The sequence below is a fragment of the Sphaeramia orbicularis genome, chromosome 14 (assembly GCF_902148855.1).
Source record: "Sphaeramia orbicularis chromosome 14, fSphaOr1.1, whole genome shotgun sequence".
In the NCBI taxonomy this organism is placed as follows: Eukaryota; Metazoa; Chordata; class Actinopteri; order Kurtiformes; family Apogonidae; genus Sphaeramia; species Sphaeramia orbicularis.
This window is the reverse complement of record NC_043970.1, coordinates 47,766,404-47,785,505: the sequence shown is the minus strand read 5'-3', so window position 1 is coordinate 47,785,505 and position 19,102 is coordinate 47,766,404. Positions and strand designations below refer to the sequence as shown.

Below are 19,102 nucleotides of genomic sequence, written 5' to 3'. Positions count from 1 at the left end.
TTGCTGATAAACAATTATGGCATACTCTGAGAAATGTTCGTCAGAAGTTTTCACCTTATATGTGCAAATGTAGTAAGAAGGAATTAAAACAGGTTGTAGAAATCCACTGGATTTTTCCCGGAATTAATATTAAGATAGCTTAGCAGCACCCGGAGGGTTCAAATTCAAACTGTATGAACTATTAGGGTCCAAACACACAAATAAATGAACCAAAGACTAATAAAAGTGGTTTTAGCAAAATATGACCCTTTTAAAGGAGTGCAATTTAGCTTTTTTAGCTTTTTTAGCTTTTTTTTAATAAATGGAATTATGCATTTTCAAACATTTCCCTGTGGTCTACATAAACTGAAAATGCTCTGCTTGGGTCTGAATTGTTCATTAATTCAACTCCACAGGTCCATCTTCAACCCTATTTCTGAGTAATGACACCAGAAAGGTAGTTTTGAGCGTTGGCCCTTTAAATACAAATAAGCTACTTCAGGCCCCACCCCCTCCAGGTTGTTAGCTGTGCTGCTCTGTCCCGTTCAACCAATATGTGCAAATGTTGTGACGCAACTAGTTATAAAATGTAACAAATTAAACAGGAATTGAAACGAGTTGTAAAAATCCACTCGATTTTTGCCGAAATGTATATAAAGATAGCTTTGCCGCATCTGGAGGTTTCAAATTCAAACTGTATGAACTATTAGGGTCCAAATACACAAATAAATGAACCAAAGACTAATACAAATGGGTTTAGCAAAATATAACCCCTTTAAACCCAGGTCAGAATTATCATCACAATGTAAATATTACACCTGGAAGGTTCAAAATATCAACATGTTTCAAATGTCACCAGGGTGGGCTATATTGTTTAAATCTTTCACCCATTGGAGCGACGGACAGCAGGTGGTCGTTCAGCTCTCCTTTCTCCGTTGCGAGCTGCAGCGCCCCCTGCAGGTCTCCGCTCCAGAGCCGCAGGTACACAACCGAGTCAAAGTGTCCCGCCTCCATATGAGCCTCCTCTGAAAACAGACGGGACAAAAAAAAAAAAAAAAGAAAGAAAATCACCTCTGAGGGTTAAAAAACCATCACACTAAAAGATCCAAAGCAGAGGACATTAACTCTGTCAGCAGCATGTTTGATGATCTAACGCGGGGTGTCAAACATGCGGCCCGGGGGCCAAAACCGGCCCGCCAAAGGTTCCAATCCGGCCCGTGCAAAAATTACACATGTATATTAACAGTAATTTTAGTTCAGGTTCCACATTGACCCTAATGTGATCTCAAGTAAAATAATAGCACAATAACTTTGAAGTTGAGTTTATTTATTTGTCATTGTAAAAAATCAAGTTACAATGAAATTAAGGGTTGCTCTCCTTCAATGTAGGCGCAATGTATAAAAAAATGTATAAACAAATGATTAAAAACACAATATATAAAACAACACCACAGCAGGAGGAAATACTTTAAAAAAAAGTGCAGGCAATATAAGTCCATGTGCATTAATAAATGAATAATTAAATAAATAAATACATACATACATGCCTACACACATACATAAATAAATAAACGGAAGTGACTGGTCACATGTCTGAGTTAAGTACCCTATAATAATATAATATTAATATAATATAATATAATACACTATAATATAATAACCTCTAAATAATTACTCTAAATTTTTTTCTTGGTTATAATATTACATTATGCCTTTAAATAATGAGAACTCCAAATTTTTCTTTTTGTTAATATAAATATTGTTTGTTTTTGTTTTTTTTGCACTAAAACAAACTATTCTTTAAAAAAAAATGTAAATAAAATAACCTGAAATGGTTAAAGAAAATTACGTGCAATTTTAACAATATTTTGTCTGCTACTAAGTGTTTTGCACCTTTGCAATACAGCATATGTATAAATGATAAGTTGAGCATTAATACTGTTAAAATTGCACTTATTTTTTCTTAAGAAATTTTAATTTTTCTGGTTATTCACATTTGTTTTGTTTTGATAGTTTGTTGATGTAAACATTTTCATAATTAATTATCTTTTTTGCACTAAAACAAAGAGAAAAATTTAGAATTGTCATTATTAATAGTCTATTATGCTATTATTTTACTGGTCCGGCCCACTTGAGATCACATTGGCCTGTATGCGGCCCCTGAAAGAAAATGAGTTAGACACTGCCTGATCTAAAATTTGTGAAACTACATGATAACTGTCATCAACGTGCAGTGAATAAAATAAGAAATGTGTCAATAATGTATTAAGTGTCAAACCTTCAGCTTCCAACATGCAGTACAGAGCCTCACGGTCATGAAACAGTCCCAGGTGGATGTGTTCTCCCTGGCCGGGGACACAACCTGTAGGGGGTACTAGAGACCACAAACAAACACACAACTGATCTTAAGCTGTGGCTTCAAGCTGGTACATGTAAACAATAATATAAATCATAAGAACTTGAAAAATCTCAATCACACATACATTCACTGGACCTTTCTTCGGAGTTGGAGGATTGATATGTGTGGTTATTTATTTATTGTTTTGCTGTGTATTTTATTTAATATTATTTATTCTTTTCCAATTTATATATATTTATGTATATATGTGGGTATGTATTGGCTAAAATTTACTTTGGGGGTCAAATGAGTGGCCATTTTCGTCAAAAAAAAAAAAAAAAGTTGTAAGAAATGCATTGTAAGAAATGAACTGTTGAAATAATGCTAATCCATTTGTGCACAGACTACTGATATTATTTGACAGTGGAAGCTCTATTTTCAGAAATACTGGATTTTCAATAGCACATGTATGTGAAAACTTTTGCTGATGGACGGACGTGACATTACCCATGATGATCTGGTCAGTGCCAGTACTTTGTTAGTAATAAACTTATATACTTACTATCGCTAATTCTCCTCTTATTCATAAATGTTAGTATTGTGGATCTAAAACAATAACAGCTGACACAAAAACACAAAATGTGTCAGTGGACGGATGTGACATGGTTGTTACAGATCCCATCATACTGATGCTCGGCAGCCATGTCACCGTTTACACTAATGATCCCTGTGCAAAAACTAGGATCAGAATTATTTATTTTATAGTTTATCATCAAACTCAAGAGTAAATAACAATATAGAATGGTTATTTCTTTATAAAAATGCTTATTATTAGAAAACTGTTGATTTAAAAAGTGACATGTGACATTCTTAATGTATGTGTTGGTGTAACATAAGCAGGATGGATCAGCACCATACTCCATATTGAACCTGTAAAAATAAAACATGTGATATGTAGGATAGAATCCTGTAAGAAAAATTGGGGAATCTAAAAGAATAGAATATTTGTTTTTCAGGTAAATTCAGTTCAAATATAACTTGGCCATTTGTGACATGAAAATACAGCATTAATTGTGATGAAATTGGACATTTTTGATCTGAAAACATAGTTCATATGACCATCAACATGTTGTAACAGAACTGAAATCCTGTAAATTTGCAGAACTTGCATTTACCAACACAAAGTTCCTTTGGGGATTCACTTATACTGATTTCTTTTGCACAAAGACAGAAATAAGACCTCTAAGCAAATTTTAGCCGATATGTATATGTGTGTATATATATATATATATATATATATATATATATATGGGTTTTGTATACAGTTTTTTTCCTTTTATTTATTTTATTTTTTCCTTTTGGTTGAATTGTTTTCCTTAACTATGTCTTTGTCTTTAATTTGGGTTTGGAGTGGCTGGCCTTGGGTGGTGGTGGTGGAGGGGGAGGGGGTTGACTTTCAGTCGATGTCTGTTCTATATGTTTGCACCTCATGCTGTGCATCACTCTGTCTAAAATGTTCTATAAATAAAGTTAAAAAAAAAAAAAGAAGAAGAAAACCCTCAATCACTTCAGTGCGGTTCAACTATTGCACAGTGAAAACACTTGTGATGAAGCTCTAATATTCTCCATTAAAAACAGTTTTTTTTTATGCATCCCTAAAACAGGTTTCTTCATGTTCATGGGGACGACATAGAACATTCCTGAACAAAAAAAGCACCGTCTTTCCTTTTACATAAACATTTAAAGCTGCATAATTAATCTAATCACAACCTCAGCCTGTGCAATTACAGAACCACAACGGGCAGCAGGTTAATTAAATAAAATGTGCATGTTGGATGCGATAACCTTTCCTTACCTCGGGGTATGCAGTGCACAGTGTGAGGCACTATATTGTATGCATTTTTAGGGAAGTTTAAGTTGGTTTGTTCATCTTGAATAAAAACATATATCACTAAGTAACTATGCAATAAATAATCACTTGTGTGTTGTCCTTGATTACCATGCATGGAACCTCAAGATACCAGTTGTGAATTGCAAATGGAAATTGCAATGTTGTCCACATTAATCACTATGCAACTATTTCACCGAATCATGCAGAATTCTTTCCTGATTTAGATTAAAGAGAAAAACCAGTGTCTGTAGTTCCACAAACTGTCTTTTTCACTTATGTTATTTGTTTGGAAAGTTATTTTTTTCACTTTTTGCTTGATTAGTTTTCCTTTCCATTTTATATGCTCACTATTTCCTTCTATAAATTGTATTTAAATATCATACAGGTTTCGTACACATTTCAAATGTCAAAATTCCATACTTTTTCCAGACCCTAATTTCCAGATGTCTTAGTAAAAAAAATTCCAACCAGTCTTTATGTTTGGGATTTATGAGCCAGTCTTCAGAGAATTTCCATCTACCCATTATGAGTTCTGCCAACGATCATACAAGACATGTTGAATAGCTCGCTCATGAACAGTGCGTGGACATCACCTGTCCATCAAAGCAGCAGTGAAACTTGACGACACCTGGGCGGGCCTTAAAATGGATTGGAGGAGGATAAAAGCAGAGGGCGGGGCATTCAACTTGTCAATCTGCCCAAATGTTTTCTGGGATGCATAGCCGACTGTATGTGCTCTCACACAAACATTTTAGCTGCACTAGCAAACAGATCGATCCATTTCTTTTTTTTAGATATTCAGAATTTTATGTTTTAGAAAATAGAACAGTAGTAACAGTCTGGGAAACATGAATATTTTTCCATATATTTGTTTCCATTTTCCATACTTTTCCAGACCTGGAAATTTATAAAATCAAATTCCATACTTGCGTAGGAACCCTGATCATAGGATTTGTCTTTCATTGGCATTTTCATTGATAAATAAAGCAGTCCGACTCACAGCTGCTGTGCCTGATGGAGGCCAGAGTGATGCAGTCCTGCAGCAGATCCTCTTTGGGCCGGTGGTCCATGGATGTGCTGACGGGCAGCATGGAGCGAGGCTTCTTCTTCTTCTGTGACAACAGGTTCACGTCTGCAGGAAAACAAGGATTATAATAAAGTTCACACTGGTCAGGGGTGGAAGAAAAACAAGTCTCCATTTGAATTTCATGCATGTTGACAACATAATGGAGAACAAAGATACTGATTAAAACACATACTTTAGAATTATTTATAGTTAGGGCTGGACAATATAACTAAAAATAGAACCAATGGCCCTGTATCTCACCGACATATTCTATTAAGAATTAATAACAAGTTCGATTTGTGAGGTTGTCGGGTTCTGTTCTATGTTAGAGTCTGGTGGTCTGGATGCAGGAGATCAATCTCCCAACAGAAGGTGGTGGTACTTTCACTCGAGGAGAACTCAACTAATTCAATCAAACTCCATATATGACTTCCTATTAGTGCTCAATAGTAACTATATTGATATCTGTAACTATTTCCATCTTATAAGCCATCAAAATATGGACCATTATAAGTAACGGCCAATTTGTAAAATTTAAAAAATTTGGCAAAAATCTAAATTTCTCTAAGCTGTGACCAAACTTTGTAGACAACATCCCAAGGAAGCTACATATAAAATCTGAAATGAATCCAAACAATAGTTTTGAAGAAAAATATTGTTAAAATGTAGACATTTGTGAGTTTGACCCTTCAAGTTTAAAAGGGCACAGACCCAAATGAAAGTCCATATATGAGTTCCTATCAGTGTTCAATAGTAACTATACTGATAACTGTAACCATTTCCATGCTATAAGCCATTAAAATATGGATCATTATAAGAAAAGGCTAATTTGTAAAATTTCAAAAATGTGTCAAAAATGCACTAATCAAAATTTCTCAAAATTGTAAAATAATTTATAGACACTGTCCCTAGGATGCTACATATAAAATCCCACTAGTAGTTTCGTCAGAGATGTTTGAAGAAATTGCTAATGAAGACAACAATAAGGACAGACACAGCGCCTTAAAGGAGTGATATTTTGCTTTTTTAAAATGGAATTCTGCATTTTAAAACATTTCCCTGTAGTCTACATAAACTGTAAATGCTCTGCTTGGGCGTGAATTCTTCATTAATTCAACTCCACAGGTCCATCTTCAACCCTATTTCTGAGTAATGACACCAGAAAGGTCATTTTGAGTGCTGGCCCTTAAAATGCACATGAGCTACTTCAGGCCCCACCCCCTCCAGGTTACTGGCTGTGCTTCTCTGTCCTGTTCATCCAACAACTGAACATTTTAGGTAATCTGCTCCAAGTTTGGACATATTTTCAGTATGGACTACAAACGCTGCTGCTGACAAATAATTATGTCGTACTCAGAAAAATGTTCGTCAGAAGTCTGGACGTTATATGTGCAAATGTCGTAACGCAACTAGTTATAAAACATATTTTGCCAAAATGAATATAAAGATAGCTTTGCAGCACCTGGAGGGTTCAAATTTAAACTTTTTGAACTATTAGGGTCCCAATACAAAAATAAATGAACCAAAGACTAATAAAAGTGGGTTTAGATAAATATGTCCCCTTTAACAATAGCTCGTGGCTTATTGGCTAAAATTTTAATCTTATCATTTTCTTGCAAAGCTACACAAAAATAAGACATCATTTACTCTATTCAGCAACAACTATGTAAAAACTGACGTCTGTACCTGGTTTGTCTTTGCTCTTCACAGGAGCCGAAGGTTTTCTTTGCGTCGCACCGATGCCTAGAAGAACAACAGCTCAGTTTTGGCTTCCTGAATCTTTAAAACATCTCCCCACTGGTGTCGTCTCTTACCTGGAGGAGGTACAGGGCTGTTCGTCGAGCTGACTTCATCCACATCCTCTTCATCAGACGCCTCTTGTCCTGCTGAGGTCGCCTTTTCTCCGGCTCCGTTTACGATCGTCGGCGCTGCAGCTCCTCCATCTGCCGTCGCCTTCTTGTTCTTCTTTTTCTGCTTAGGATTGGTCTTCTTCTTTTCCTGCAGCTCCACCATCTTCTTACCTGAAAGAACGAATGCAAATGTTTAACCCTGCAATCAGGGTTCGTACACATTTCAAAACAACTTTCAAAACAGAAACATTTTTTTGCTAAAATTAATTTTATTTTCCTTGGTCAGGATATGTACAGTCAGTCCAGCTTGGATTTACAAGGCTGACAATTAATACTGAACAAACAAGAACTCAAACTATGAATTATGAAAGAGCAGCAGCATATTAACCCTTAAGGGTTTGACCCTATTTAGGCTGTTTTTGAGTTCTTTTGATTTTGTCTTTATATACTATATAAATCAAGGTTTACCACACCCATGTGTAGTATCTTTTTTTTTCAGCACAGCTTCATCCATCTCATTTACCTTTTTTTTTTTTTTTTCACTTGAACCTACTATATCAACACAAAAGGCCAAAAAAAACCACACAAAAAATATAAAATCCAATTTGAAAAATGAATACAATTTATTGCATAAATACCACAGAGATGCTCAACGAACCTTTTCAAAGACTTTAAAAGTGAATATTGGTTTCAAATATTAGGTTTATAAAATTAAAATTGTAATAAATTAAAAATATACTCAAATATTTGACCTAAAAGCATATCTTTACATAGGCATTTTCTCCGGTTTTCTCAATCCATTACTAGAAATTTATGGCGGCCCCATTTGAATTCCAGGCGGCCCCCAAGGTTGAAAAACACTGAGTTAAGGTATGGAAATACAGGGGTTGGACAAAATAATGGAAACACCTTCACCTCAAGATGATAATGCCCCAATCCATACAGCTAGAATTGTTAAAGAATGGCACGAGGAACATTCTAATGAAGTCGAGCATCTCGTATGGCCGGCACAGTCCCCAGACCTCAACATTATTGAGCATTTATGGTCAGTTTTAGAGATTCAAGTAAGACGTCGATTTCCACCGCCATCGTCTCTAAAAGAGTTGGAGGGTATTCTAACTGAAGAATGGCTTAAAATTCCATTGGAAACAATTCACAAGTTGTATGAATCAATACCTCGGAGAATTGAGGCTGTAATTGCCACAAAAGGCGGACCTACACCATATTAAATTATATTTTGTTGATGTTTTAAGGTGTTTCCATTATTTTGTCCAACCCCTGTATATACACACATACACATATACACACACTTTTCAAGCACTTTTAAGGGTCAGTTTAAAATTTTTCCAACACAGCACCTTATCACTGGGGTAAAATACAGATCTACAAGAATACATATACTCATGAATATTTTTTTTACCACTTTTTATCACAACAATATACATTGTATTATGGCATAAACATCTAAAATGATGTGTCATAATGGCAAAAAGTTTAGAAAAAGGGAAATCCCTTGGTGCTCTTCAGACACACTTGAAAAATAATGTACCTGGAGTCGGTCTGACAACACCTGGCAATTATTACCCCGCCCCCCAAAAGGGAGGCTAGCAGTATTGTTTTTGGTTCAGTTTGTTTGTTTGTTTGTCAACACTCTAGCAGCAAAACTATTGGTTGAATTCATACCAAATATGGTTTCTAGATTGCCAGTGACCCAGAATAGATCTAATTACATTTGGGAAAAGTAGGTCAAAGTTAAAATTTTTTTGTGAATTAAAAAAAAAAAAAAAAAAAAAATTCCATTTACTTATAATGTGCGAAAATTTCACATGTCTGTAGCAGTAAAACTATTAGTTGAATTCATACGAAATTGGATTTAGAGGTTGCCAGTGACCCAGAATAGATGTGGTTACATTTTGGAAAAAGTGAAAGTTCAAATTTTTTATGAAATTTTGAAAATCTTTTTTTTTTCTCCCATTTATTTATAATAGGCAAAATTTCAAACATCTATAAAAACATCAATTTTGTTTCAATTTACTTCAAACTTGGCATATATAGCCTGGAAAAAGCGGCAGATGTGTTTGTTTAAATAGATCAGTATTTTGTTTTGTGCATATCTATTGTGCCTTTTGTCTGGTGTTTGATTTTTGGTGTGTATTTTTGGTGTCTTATAAACCCATGTAAGGGCTGGGGCATGTTTTTTTTTTTATGCAAGACACAATAATAAAAACATTCATTCATTCATTCATATATAGAGGCAATTGATATGCTGACATCACCACACACATAGACATGATGACATCAGCTGGATTGATGCCAAAATAAGCTATAATACATGTGACGGGGACAGGTTTGTTGTGCCCAGAATCACTTGTCTTTTTTTTTTTTTTTACATAGTTTTATTTTTTGAAACGTATCACCTCGCTGTAAGTAACTTTGGCTTGGCATCTAACCTGGCAGAGTTAATATAAAAACAAATAAATAAATCTCATCACAGACTTATAATTGCAAGCACTTTCAAGCACCTTAACTAAAATTCAAGCACTTTCCAGACTTTGAAAACACAACATTGAAATTCAAGCATTTTCAAGGATTTCAAGCACCCGTATGAACCCTGTGCAATACTACGACAGACAGACGGATATGAACAATCGTCAGGACTCGGTTTACCTTTAGGCGGCTTTGTAAACTCCTGCTTGGAGACTCTCCACTCCTGCACGGTGAAGTCTTTCCCTCCGGTCCAGATCACATCCGGGTCTTCGGGGGACCAGGCAACACAGAGCAGATAACCTAAGTGACCCCGGTAATTAGACAGAGCCGCCTCCTGCAGAACGTCCCATACCTGCAAAGGATGAAGATGATGAAGAGTGGGGGAATATCAGAAAACGGAAAAAAAATATTTAAAAAAAATCAGAAAACAGCAGGAAAGAAAAAGATGTAAAACCCTTAAATCAGGGTTCCTACAAAGTAAGTTTAAGACTTTTTAAGACACTTAGAATGGAATTTAATGCCCATTTCATGGCCATACTGGCAAAAATTTGTGCCTCCTAGAATTTAGGAAAATGTATTTATTTACTCCAACGCCTCAATTCCCACCGTACTGAGTCATTTCCCACCGGGGCCTGCAAAGTTAGCGATAACTGGTTCTTAATTTCAATATAAATTGTCGACTTGGAACAGGTGGAATTGAGTCGACTAATGTTACTTTCTTTGCAGCTTGGACATTTAAAAGACACAGGGGGTGTGTATTGGCATGAATCTGGCGATACGATATAAATCACAATACTATGATCATGATATGATTTATCACGATATATCATGATACTGTTAAAAAAGCAATTTTTTGTTTGTTTGTTTGTTTGTTTTAAGATTATTTCCTGGAAGAATTAAATTACACCAGAAATATGTACAAACACTAAACACATTTTTATTTGATCAGAACAGGATCTAATGCTATATCAGAAAATTTTTCAAATTCTCCTAGTTTCCAAAGAACTAAAATCTGCCTCTCTCAGACGGTAAAAAGTGCTTTTAGGACGCTTTAAATAACCATTATTTAATAAAACAGTATTAAATAATAAGAAATAAGAAATAACAAAAAAGAAAACCAAAAAAACAAAAATGAACCTCCACCATATCTGCATTTTAATAAATATCTAAAAATATCGATACAGTAATTTTTCATATCGATACAGTATTGTGAAATGAAATATATATATTATATATATTGCAGAACCAATATTTTCTTACACCCCTACACAATACAGTGAACAAGTTTATGGCAACATAACTTAAGATCTACCATATCAAATTGAATACTTTGTAAAGACTTTTTGGGGCATTAAATCCAGATTTGTAAATTCAAGACTTAAGATTTTTTAAGACCTCATGGGAACCCTGAAAAAAGATATAAAAGTTGTTAAATATTCAAAAATTAAGAGGTCCTCTGTTCTTGCTATGGTGCTAGCTGTGATTGATATACGCCCATGCTTATTTCAGATTTCTGTAAGGACCATTGAACACTACACTTTTATTATACTGAGGAAACTTCAATAAAAAGATCTTGATCAAAAAAAAAGAATTGAGAAGCCCAGGCCTTTAAAACTTAATTTCCTTATTTTCTTTATTTATTGATTTTTCTCTATTAAACACCAGTGTAAATCGATATCAAATATGACTGGAAACTTCTGATGAACACTTTATTAGTTTTTAAACATATATTGATTCAATATACTTCAAACTGGATGGAGCTGGAGCTCTGGTGGCTACAGTAAGAATAATACCAAGATTTTTTTATAACGTTTTTTCATTCTGGTGTTTTTGGTGGCAATTGAAATGTCATAACAGATTAGTGACCACTCTGTAAGTTCAGTTTTAAAAAGACAGAATTGAGAAAGATTGATGTATTTCTTGAATATTTGTATTATTTCTGATTTAAAAATTGTCAAAGAATGGAACTGAAATACCTCCATAAGTGTCTTTTCAAATAGTGATTTTAAAAAAAGGCAGCAAAAGTTGAAACTTAGTTAAAAAAAAAAAAAAAAAAGCCACAAATATTCAGTAAATATTCAGTCAAAGTAACAAATGTAAGAGTAGAAGTAGAGAGTGGGAGTGACCTGGGCGGTGCCGTCATAGGACACTGTGACGAGGCGAGCGTCGTGATGGGGGCTCCAGGCCATGCCGGTGATCTTAGCCGTGTGACCGCTCAACCTGCGATACGGCTCCGTCAACACTACAGGACTGTCCGGTGGATTCTCTGAAACAAAACACCAACAACATGTGTGACAGAATCCACACAAACCAATAACGCCAATATCCGTGTACCTTTTTGCTTTTCTCTTGCTTTTACGTCATTTATTTTTAATCGTCTTTCACCTTATTTATTTATTTATTTAAGTGTATGTGAACTTACATATATGAATATATGTTTATATATACAGGGTGGGGAAGCAAAATTTACAATATTTTGAGGCAGGGATTGAAAGACAGTGTATGACCAATTAGTTTATTGAAAGTCATGAGAATTTATTTGCCACAAGAAAATTGACATAATAGAAAATGTTTTTATTCTATGTGTCCTCCTTCTTTCTCAATAACTGCCTTCACACGCTTCCTGAAACTTGCGCAAGTGTTCCTCAAATATTCGGGTGACAACTTCTCCCATTCTTCTTTAATAGTATCTTCCAGACTTTCTGGTAATAGTTTTGCTCATAGTCATTCTCTTCTTTCCATTATAAACAGTCTTTATGGACACTCCAACTATTTTTGAAATCTCCTTTGGTGTGACGAGTGCATTCAGCAAATCACACACTCTTTGACGTTTGCTTTCCTGATTACTCATATGGGCAAAAGTTTCTGAAAAGGTATGGATAATAGTGTTAGGTATGATTATGACATCAATATATGTTTGGTTTCAAAACAATTGACGTAGTGCCTGCTGAGAAAAAACAACTAAATGTTCATTGTAAATTTTGCTTCCCCACCCTGTATGTGTGTGTGTGTTTATGTGTCTGTACATGTATGTGTATATATTTCTATATGTAAGTGTATTATGTCTGGCTGTACACAAATTTATCCAAGGGCCACTACTTGGGGTGGGTGGGAGGGCAGGTGGACAGGAACTGGATACAACAATTTCATGTTCAAGTTGTACGTTTCTTTTTGTGCATTTGAAAACTGAAAATAAAAAAAAGACCTTGATCAGAAACCACACAAACCACATCATATGCACTCATCATAATCAGATTTAAACACAGGCCATATACAGTGTATGATTAAAAGTATCAGGAGAGCTGAAATAACTCCAGTATGTGATGGTTGAACAAGTCCCAAATCAAAGAATTAATAAGATGCCATATTTCTTGCAGATTTCTCAACATGGCGACAGGAAATTGCTCCCATTCCACCACAAATGCTGGCGATGAGGCCTGGTTTGCAGAGTAGGGCTGTCTGCATGCCAGTTCTGTTTTTACTCACTGACCTAAAGGGGGGGGGGGGAATTATGGATCTGGCTTGATAAATAAAGGCATTACCATGTAGTAGCAGTTAAATGCATACCCCCCCCCCCCATCAGCATAATGTGCTGTGCACTTTTAATCCCCTTCGGCCAAATACAGTGCAAGATTCTGTTAAAAGTTACTGCCCTGTAATTTACATTAGATTGCCTTTGTGTAAATTTGGTGCGGAAATGTCAAAGCATTCTTCAGATAATGCAATTACACCTTGAAAAGACGAGTCGCCATTTGATGCCATTTGAACTTGAAAAAGTAGGTCAAGGTCACTTCTCTTCACTAGGCTTCTGCTCCGTGCCAAGATGCATCCACAGTATAAATTTGGTGCACATATCGCAATGCATTCTTCAGATTATGCGATTACATTGCTTGTTTCTTGTTTTAAAGACTTTACACTGTTTTTATTTTAATTTAGCAGGGTTATGTACATTTTGCACTGTTATTTATCCATGTATATTTGTAGATATTTCTATTAGTGAGGTTTTCTTGTTTGTGTATGACCTTTTGACCTGCAGTGACACCATCTGCTGGCCATTTACATGTGGACACCCTCTGCAGGAAATTATCTTCATGCCCATTGGCAAGTCCCTGTTGGTCAGATCCTACTGTATAGGAACCTACAGCTTTCCAGGCTCCTGTTTGACTTCCTGATGAAGGCTTGAAGCCGAAACACGTAGAAGTGTTTTTTGGGTCTAGATATGACCGTGTCATGTTAATAAAGGCATTTTAATGTTTAAAGAGAGTGCCTTGGATTTTTTTCTTCCAGTTTGATATCTACTTTATGAATCCCTTTTTCCAAAGAGCACCTCGAACAAACTCTTTTCTGGGCCGAGACGCATTCCTTCCCATGAATTTTTAAAATTTTTTATGCGATTACATTGTTGAATGGACAGTCAGACAGACAGACAGGCAGGCAGGCAGGCAGACAGACTTATAATTTCCAATATATAGTTTACTTAGTCTGTTCGTCACTAATTACCTGGTGTCCCTTTTCCCCAGTCCCCTCTGGGGGAGTGGCTACTGTTTCATTTGCCGCCGCCTGGGCCCAATGACGACGGGACCTGAGGTGACTCACCTGTGTCCTGTCCTGACCTGTGACCCCAGACGCCCTCCCCCACCCTCACCTGTCTCATCTGACTAGATGGACCCCCACATGTGCCCTCAACCTACTGCATCTTTACAGACTGGAACTATATCTGTAAATGGACGTCCATCAGTCCTGGTTCATCTACGGCCTGTCCGTCCATGGGAGTGGATCTCACCTTCACTCTGGTTCTCCCCGAGGTTTCTCTTTTCCCACTGGGTTTTTGGAGTTTTTCGGGGGATGCCCGGGACATTAATCCATTTCCTTCATCTACTGTTTATTGACTGTTTGTTTTGAAATCCAACTAATTCTGTAAAGCCCTGTGAGGCAACCTTGTTGTGATACAGGGCTCTACAAATAAAATTGAATTGAACTGAATTGAATAGACGGACAGACAGACAGACGACAAAAGGATTACATTACCCCTTGGTCCGAAATTAGCCGAGGGGCAAAACCAACTAGAATGATATTTCACAGATATAATGATTGGAATTGATCTCCAGTTCACTTCCTTTTGTTTTTATGCTTCTTAAAAGATTTTAACCCTTTCATGCATGAATTATGAGAACCTTAATCAAGATTTTTTTTCCTTAGTGTTTTTATCCCTCTTTAGGCATGAAAAAAACAAAAACAATGTGACTGAAATTTTTTTTAAATCAACCTGTTTTTCATGGAGTTACAAAAATGTCCACTCAGCTACACCATGAATTTTATTCTTGACGCAAAGAAACATGTATTTAAAACCCAATATCATAAAGTGATATGAAAACAGTGAAATGAAACCATGTTTAATGCAGCTAATCTGATGTTTTCTCACATTTTAACATATTCCAATACTAGTTATTACTCACTTCATGGAGATAATATGCAAAAAATAAATACTAACAATTGATTTCCACTCAAGAACCAATCAAGAACAGCAAAGTTACAATAATGGTATGAATTGCAGTTCATGAGATGATGCATAAGTGTCCACTGTGTTGGTTGATATGGAACTAAAACAACAAAACCCTTGAATATACAAGAGTAAAGCTGTAGAGTAACTGTCCACTGTAGTGACCACTATGCATGAAAGGGTTAAAATAATAGAAAATGTCCAAAATTCTGCTAAATTATATATATATATAGATTCTTTAATTAAAGACTCAAAACCATGCACTTAGGTTTTCCATAAATGCAGGGAGAATTCTAGAAAACAAATGGATGATAAAACCTCTGAAAAAACAGGGAATTCTGAATTAAATATATAATTCCAGTACATCTTAACTACAGGTTCTCATTACTCAGTGAATCATGCTGTAGCTGACATCTCTTCTCACCTATTACAGAGCGCAGATCGTGTATGTAGACGATGGCGTTGCTGGAGCCTGATGCCAGTAAGCAGTGCAGCTCGGGTGGAGAGCTGTGGTCGTGGTGCCACCGTAACGTGTTGATGATCTTGTGATGCTGCTGGATGCTGCACAACAGCTTCAGACTGGGAGCCTGGTAGATGTCAATGCACCTGCAGCGCAGAGATGGTAGTCAGACAGAGGAGAGCAATACAAGGTTTACTGGAAGTTTGTTTTCTTTTTAACCCTTTATATAGGGTGACCAGGTGCCTACAAGCCACCTGCGGGACAACGAGTGTGTTTGTGTGGGACAATGTGGGACACGTAACTGTAATGCTGGAACAAAGTTTAGATTTTTAAACAATGTCCATCTTATTGTCGAGCTTATAAAAATGAATAACAACAATTTGATTTGGTTGCACACAGTATGCATATTTTTGCACTGGGCATTTATTTTTTGCTTTTTTGCAAAGGTTTCAACAACTTTTTTTGCTTGTAAAAACAAAACAAAAAACCTACTTGTAAAAACTCAAAAAAAGAAACCTCAAGTTTCCAATATTGTAATTAAATACTTTTAGAAAATCAGCTTTTTTATTTGAGAACTTGTTCTCAACCCTCAAAGGTAAACTAATCTATGTGCAATAAAACAAAAAGGCATAACTGACAACATTAGAACAGCTGTATCCATTTCCAGCTAACCTAAAATTACTTGGACCAAAAAACTTTGTGCATCCAAACACAGAACAGTCAAACATTTAGCGTTCTAACACAGTAATAAAAATAGAATAAGATAAAGTAAATATCCTGTGGAATTTTGTCAAAAAACAAATATCCACATACTTAACAAAAGCATATTTTGTCCTCTCAAGTCTCTCAGTTCAAACTCCAAATTTAAAAGTAGGTAAAAGGGCATATGGATCAAATCTAACCAAACATCACATACATACAGTGCGTTGCATCAAGTCTTACTTGCCTCCATGCGCGATGGAGAAAGAAGTTTGACATAGTTCGCAGAGTACCCACTGTGAATCATCCCCCACCATTTTTACCCATTGTATAAACATTTTCCCATTTTTTTCTGTAGCTGCATCTTTTTTTTTGCGTGGATTTTCCATGATTTTCACCAATATTTGCACGCTGGTGTGTGAGGCTTTTCCCTTTGTTTTTTGTGCGTCAATGGGCGGAGCTCAGGAGGACGCCGGTGACAGGTTGATGGACTCCTGACCCCACGTGCATGTTGGTTAATTGACAGCGGACACAGCCAATGGTGATAGCGCTGTCACCACTATAAAATGAAATTCATATTTGAAGGGAGGCAACTGTCCTGCACTTTGGAGAGACAGAGCCAATGAAATGCGGGACATCGTCTCAATTTGCAGGCCGTGGAAAAAATGGTCATAATGCGGGACACCTGGCCACCCTACCTTTATACGAGTAATACACAGGTCAACGATTGGGGGCACACTATTCTGATCTACAGGTGGTAACGACGTACAACAGTCACTATGTTTACATGCGTTCAATCCACTCATATTAGGACTATGACATTGTACGAATTTGATATACACTATATGGACATACTTTTCATACTTTCCATACTTTTCCATACTTGTGTAGGAACCCTGACTATACTGTACTATACTATATATAAATAAATACATAAATAAATAGTGCCGACTGTAAACCTAAAATGACCCAAAAACTGCTTCTTTTTTTTTTAGTTTTTAGTCAGAATCTATTATTTCAGGCTTGGGTGACTTTCCAAACTTAGGGCCTAATTTTGTTAATAGACAGAGTCACTTTTTAATTCTATAGTCTGGACACTGGGGACACTTGGTTCTTCCCATGACTCCTTGTTCACTCACCCATCCTCGTTGCCGATGGCGACCACTTTCCCGTCTGGCTTCCAGCTGAGGTCGGTGTGCGGCGACAGCTTGTGCTGTTGGGAAACACAGTGACCAATTCAAATTACCTCCATTTACATTCAGCAGTGAACGTGAAACAAAGTGTGGGATGTGCACCGTCCAGACCCTGAAGCCACGGAGGGCAGGTGAAGACCACCCCCCCCCCCTCCCCCGGTTTAGGAGAAAGTTGGATTTCTGTTTCTACTCTTTATGATTGAGTTTTATTTTCTCAAAGAGTCAGATTTTAGCGCAGACCACTGGGATCTGGTCCTCTTTTTAGCAGGTTAGCCACAAACGTCCTGGGGATTTACTGTTTAATGAGTATGTTCATGGCTTCATTAACCTCACAACAGAGAGCTCAGTATGAAACTTTCACAAAATGTCTGAAACAACCTTTACATTTGTACTTCTTATACATTATCTCACTAACACCCCCCCATGTGCATGTGCCTCCATATTGTAAATGTGTACATATTATTTAAATTTCTAGCAAAATTCATATAAATAGCAGATGTTTTTCTTTTTCTCTTTATACTTTTCATGTTTCACAGTGCATATTTTCAACTGGTCTTCCTTGTGCTTTATTCTTGTCACTTCCTGCTGCCAACTGTGAAATTTCCCCATGGTGGGATCAATAAAATCTTATCTTATTTTATCTTGATATGTCGATCTGAATTCAATGAACAGTAATAGTTGATACTGTTCACTGTGTTTATCATGATCATCGATTAATGTTTGAATGTTTATGATTTATGCATTTCTTTTTGACAAAAAAAGACATTTTCCTTATCTCCCTTATCTCTCTTTTTTTTATTATTTCCCTATTATCTCTTAATATTTGCATTTATTTACATTGTATAATCATTGTATACATCACATATTGGTCATCTTAAATAAAAAGTACTGTCTTTTATCTGCTTTTTTAATATAAATCTCGTATTTTTGTTTTTTGATAATGACCAAAGTCAGAGTTCCTGGTATATTTTCTCGTGTTATGTCCTTTGAGAATGCCGACTGAATTTGTAGTATAAGAGTCAGATATCTAACTGAATTGGCGTCGTGTGCATAAGACTGAAATGAATTTTATTTTTAAGAAAAGATGACAATAGTGCAAGTTAGAATGTCTGCCAAATGACAGGAAACTCAATAAACTCAATAAAGAACTGCAGTGATGTCCAGCTATTGGCATCAGTAAAATAATATACCCCAGTCTACGCATAAGGATTATACAATTTTAGAGAGTTTAGATTTCTATGTATTTATTCATGTATTTTTATTGAACACATTGCTGATGCAGAAGAATTACATTGCATCTCTAATGGCATATCTTAGCCTGATTGTGACCTGACACTGGGTACATTTTACATTTTAACCATCACTAAAACAAAAAAACAAAAAAAAAAAAAAAACCTCTACACTTCCCACCTGGATGTTGTTGGTGTCTTTGATCAGTTTATCAATGTCTGACGCCTCTCCACTCAGCTTATACGGGTCGTGTTGCAGGATGATGCCTTCGCCAGCACAGCTGTACAGACTGTAGGCTGCCTTTCCTTCTGCTGCTCCTGAACAAAATACAGACAAAACACATGTATTTAAAGAATTACTGCACATTTACACAAGGTTTTAAAGCTCTGAACTACATGATTATGACTGT

The 19,102-nt window shown here is 36.1% G+C and overlaps 1 protein-coding gene across 1 annotated transcript in view; it reads right to left on the bottom strand.

Annotated features, from left to right (window-relative positions):
- The window catches only part of gemin5 (gem (nuclear organelle) associated protein 5), a 69,040-nt gene that overhangs the window by 24,173 nt on the left and 25,765 nt on the right, over positions 1-19,102 (bottom strand). The window contains exons 11-20 of the mRNA XM_030154670.1: positions 18,874-19,010; positions 17,410-17,483; positions 15,536-15,717; positions 11,738-11,877; positions 9,792-9,963; positions 7,089-7,295; positions 6,961-7,017; positions 5,209-5,340; positions 2,258-2,353; positions 867-1,004 (exon numbers count right to left, since the gene is read on the bottom strand). Coding sequence (XP_030010530.1) covers positions 867-1,004; positions 2,258-2,353; positions 5,209-5,340; positions 6,961-7,017; positions 7,089-7,295; positions 9,792-9,963; positions 11,738-11,877; positions 15,536-15,717; positions 17,410-17,483; positions 18,874-19,010 — 1,335 coding nt within the window. The remainder of the gene's footprint in view (positions 1-866; positions 1,005-2,257; positions 2,354-5,208; positions 5,341-6,960; positions 7,018-7,088; positions 7,296-9,791; positions 9,964-11,737; positions 11,878-15,535; positions 15,718-17,409; positions 17,484-18,873; positions 19,011-19,102) is intronic.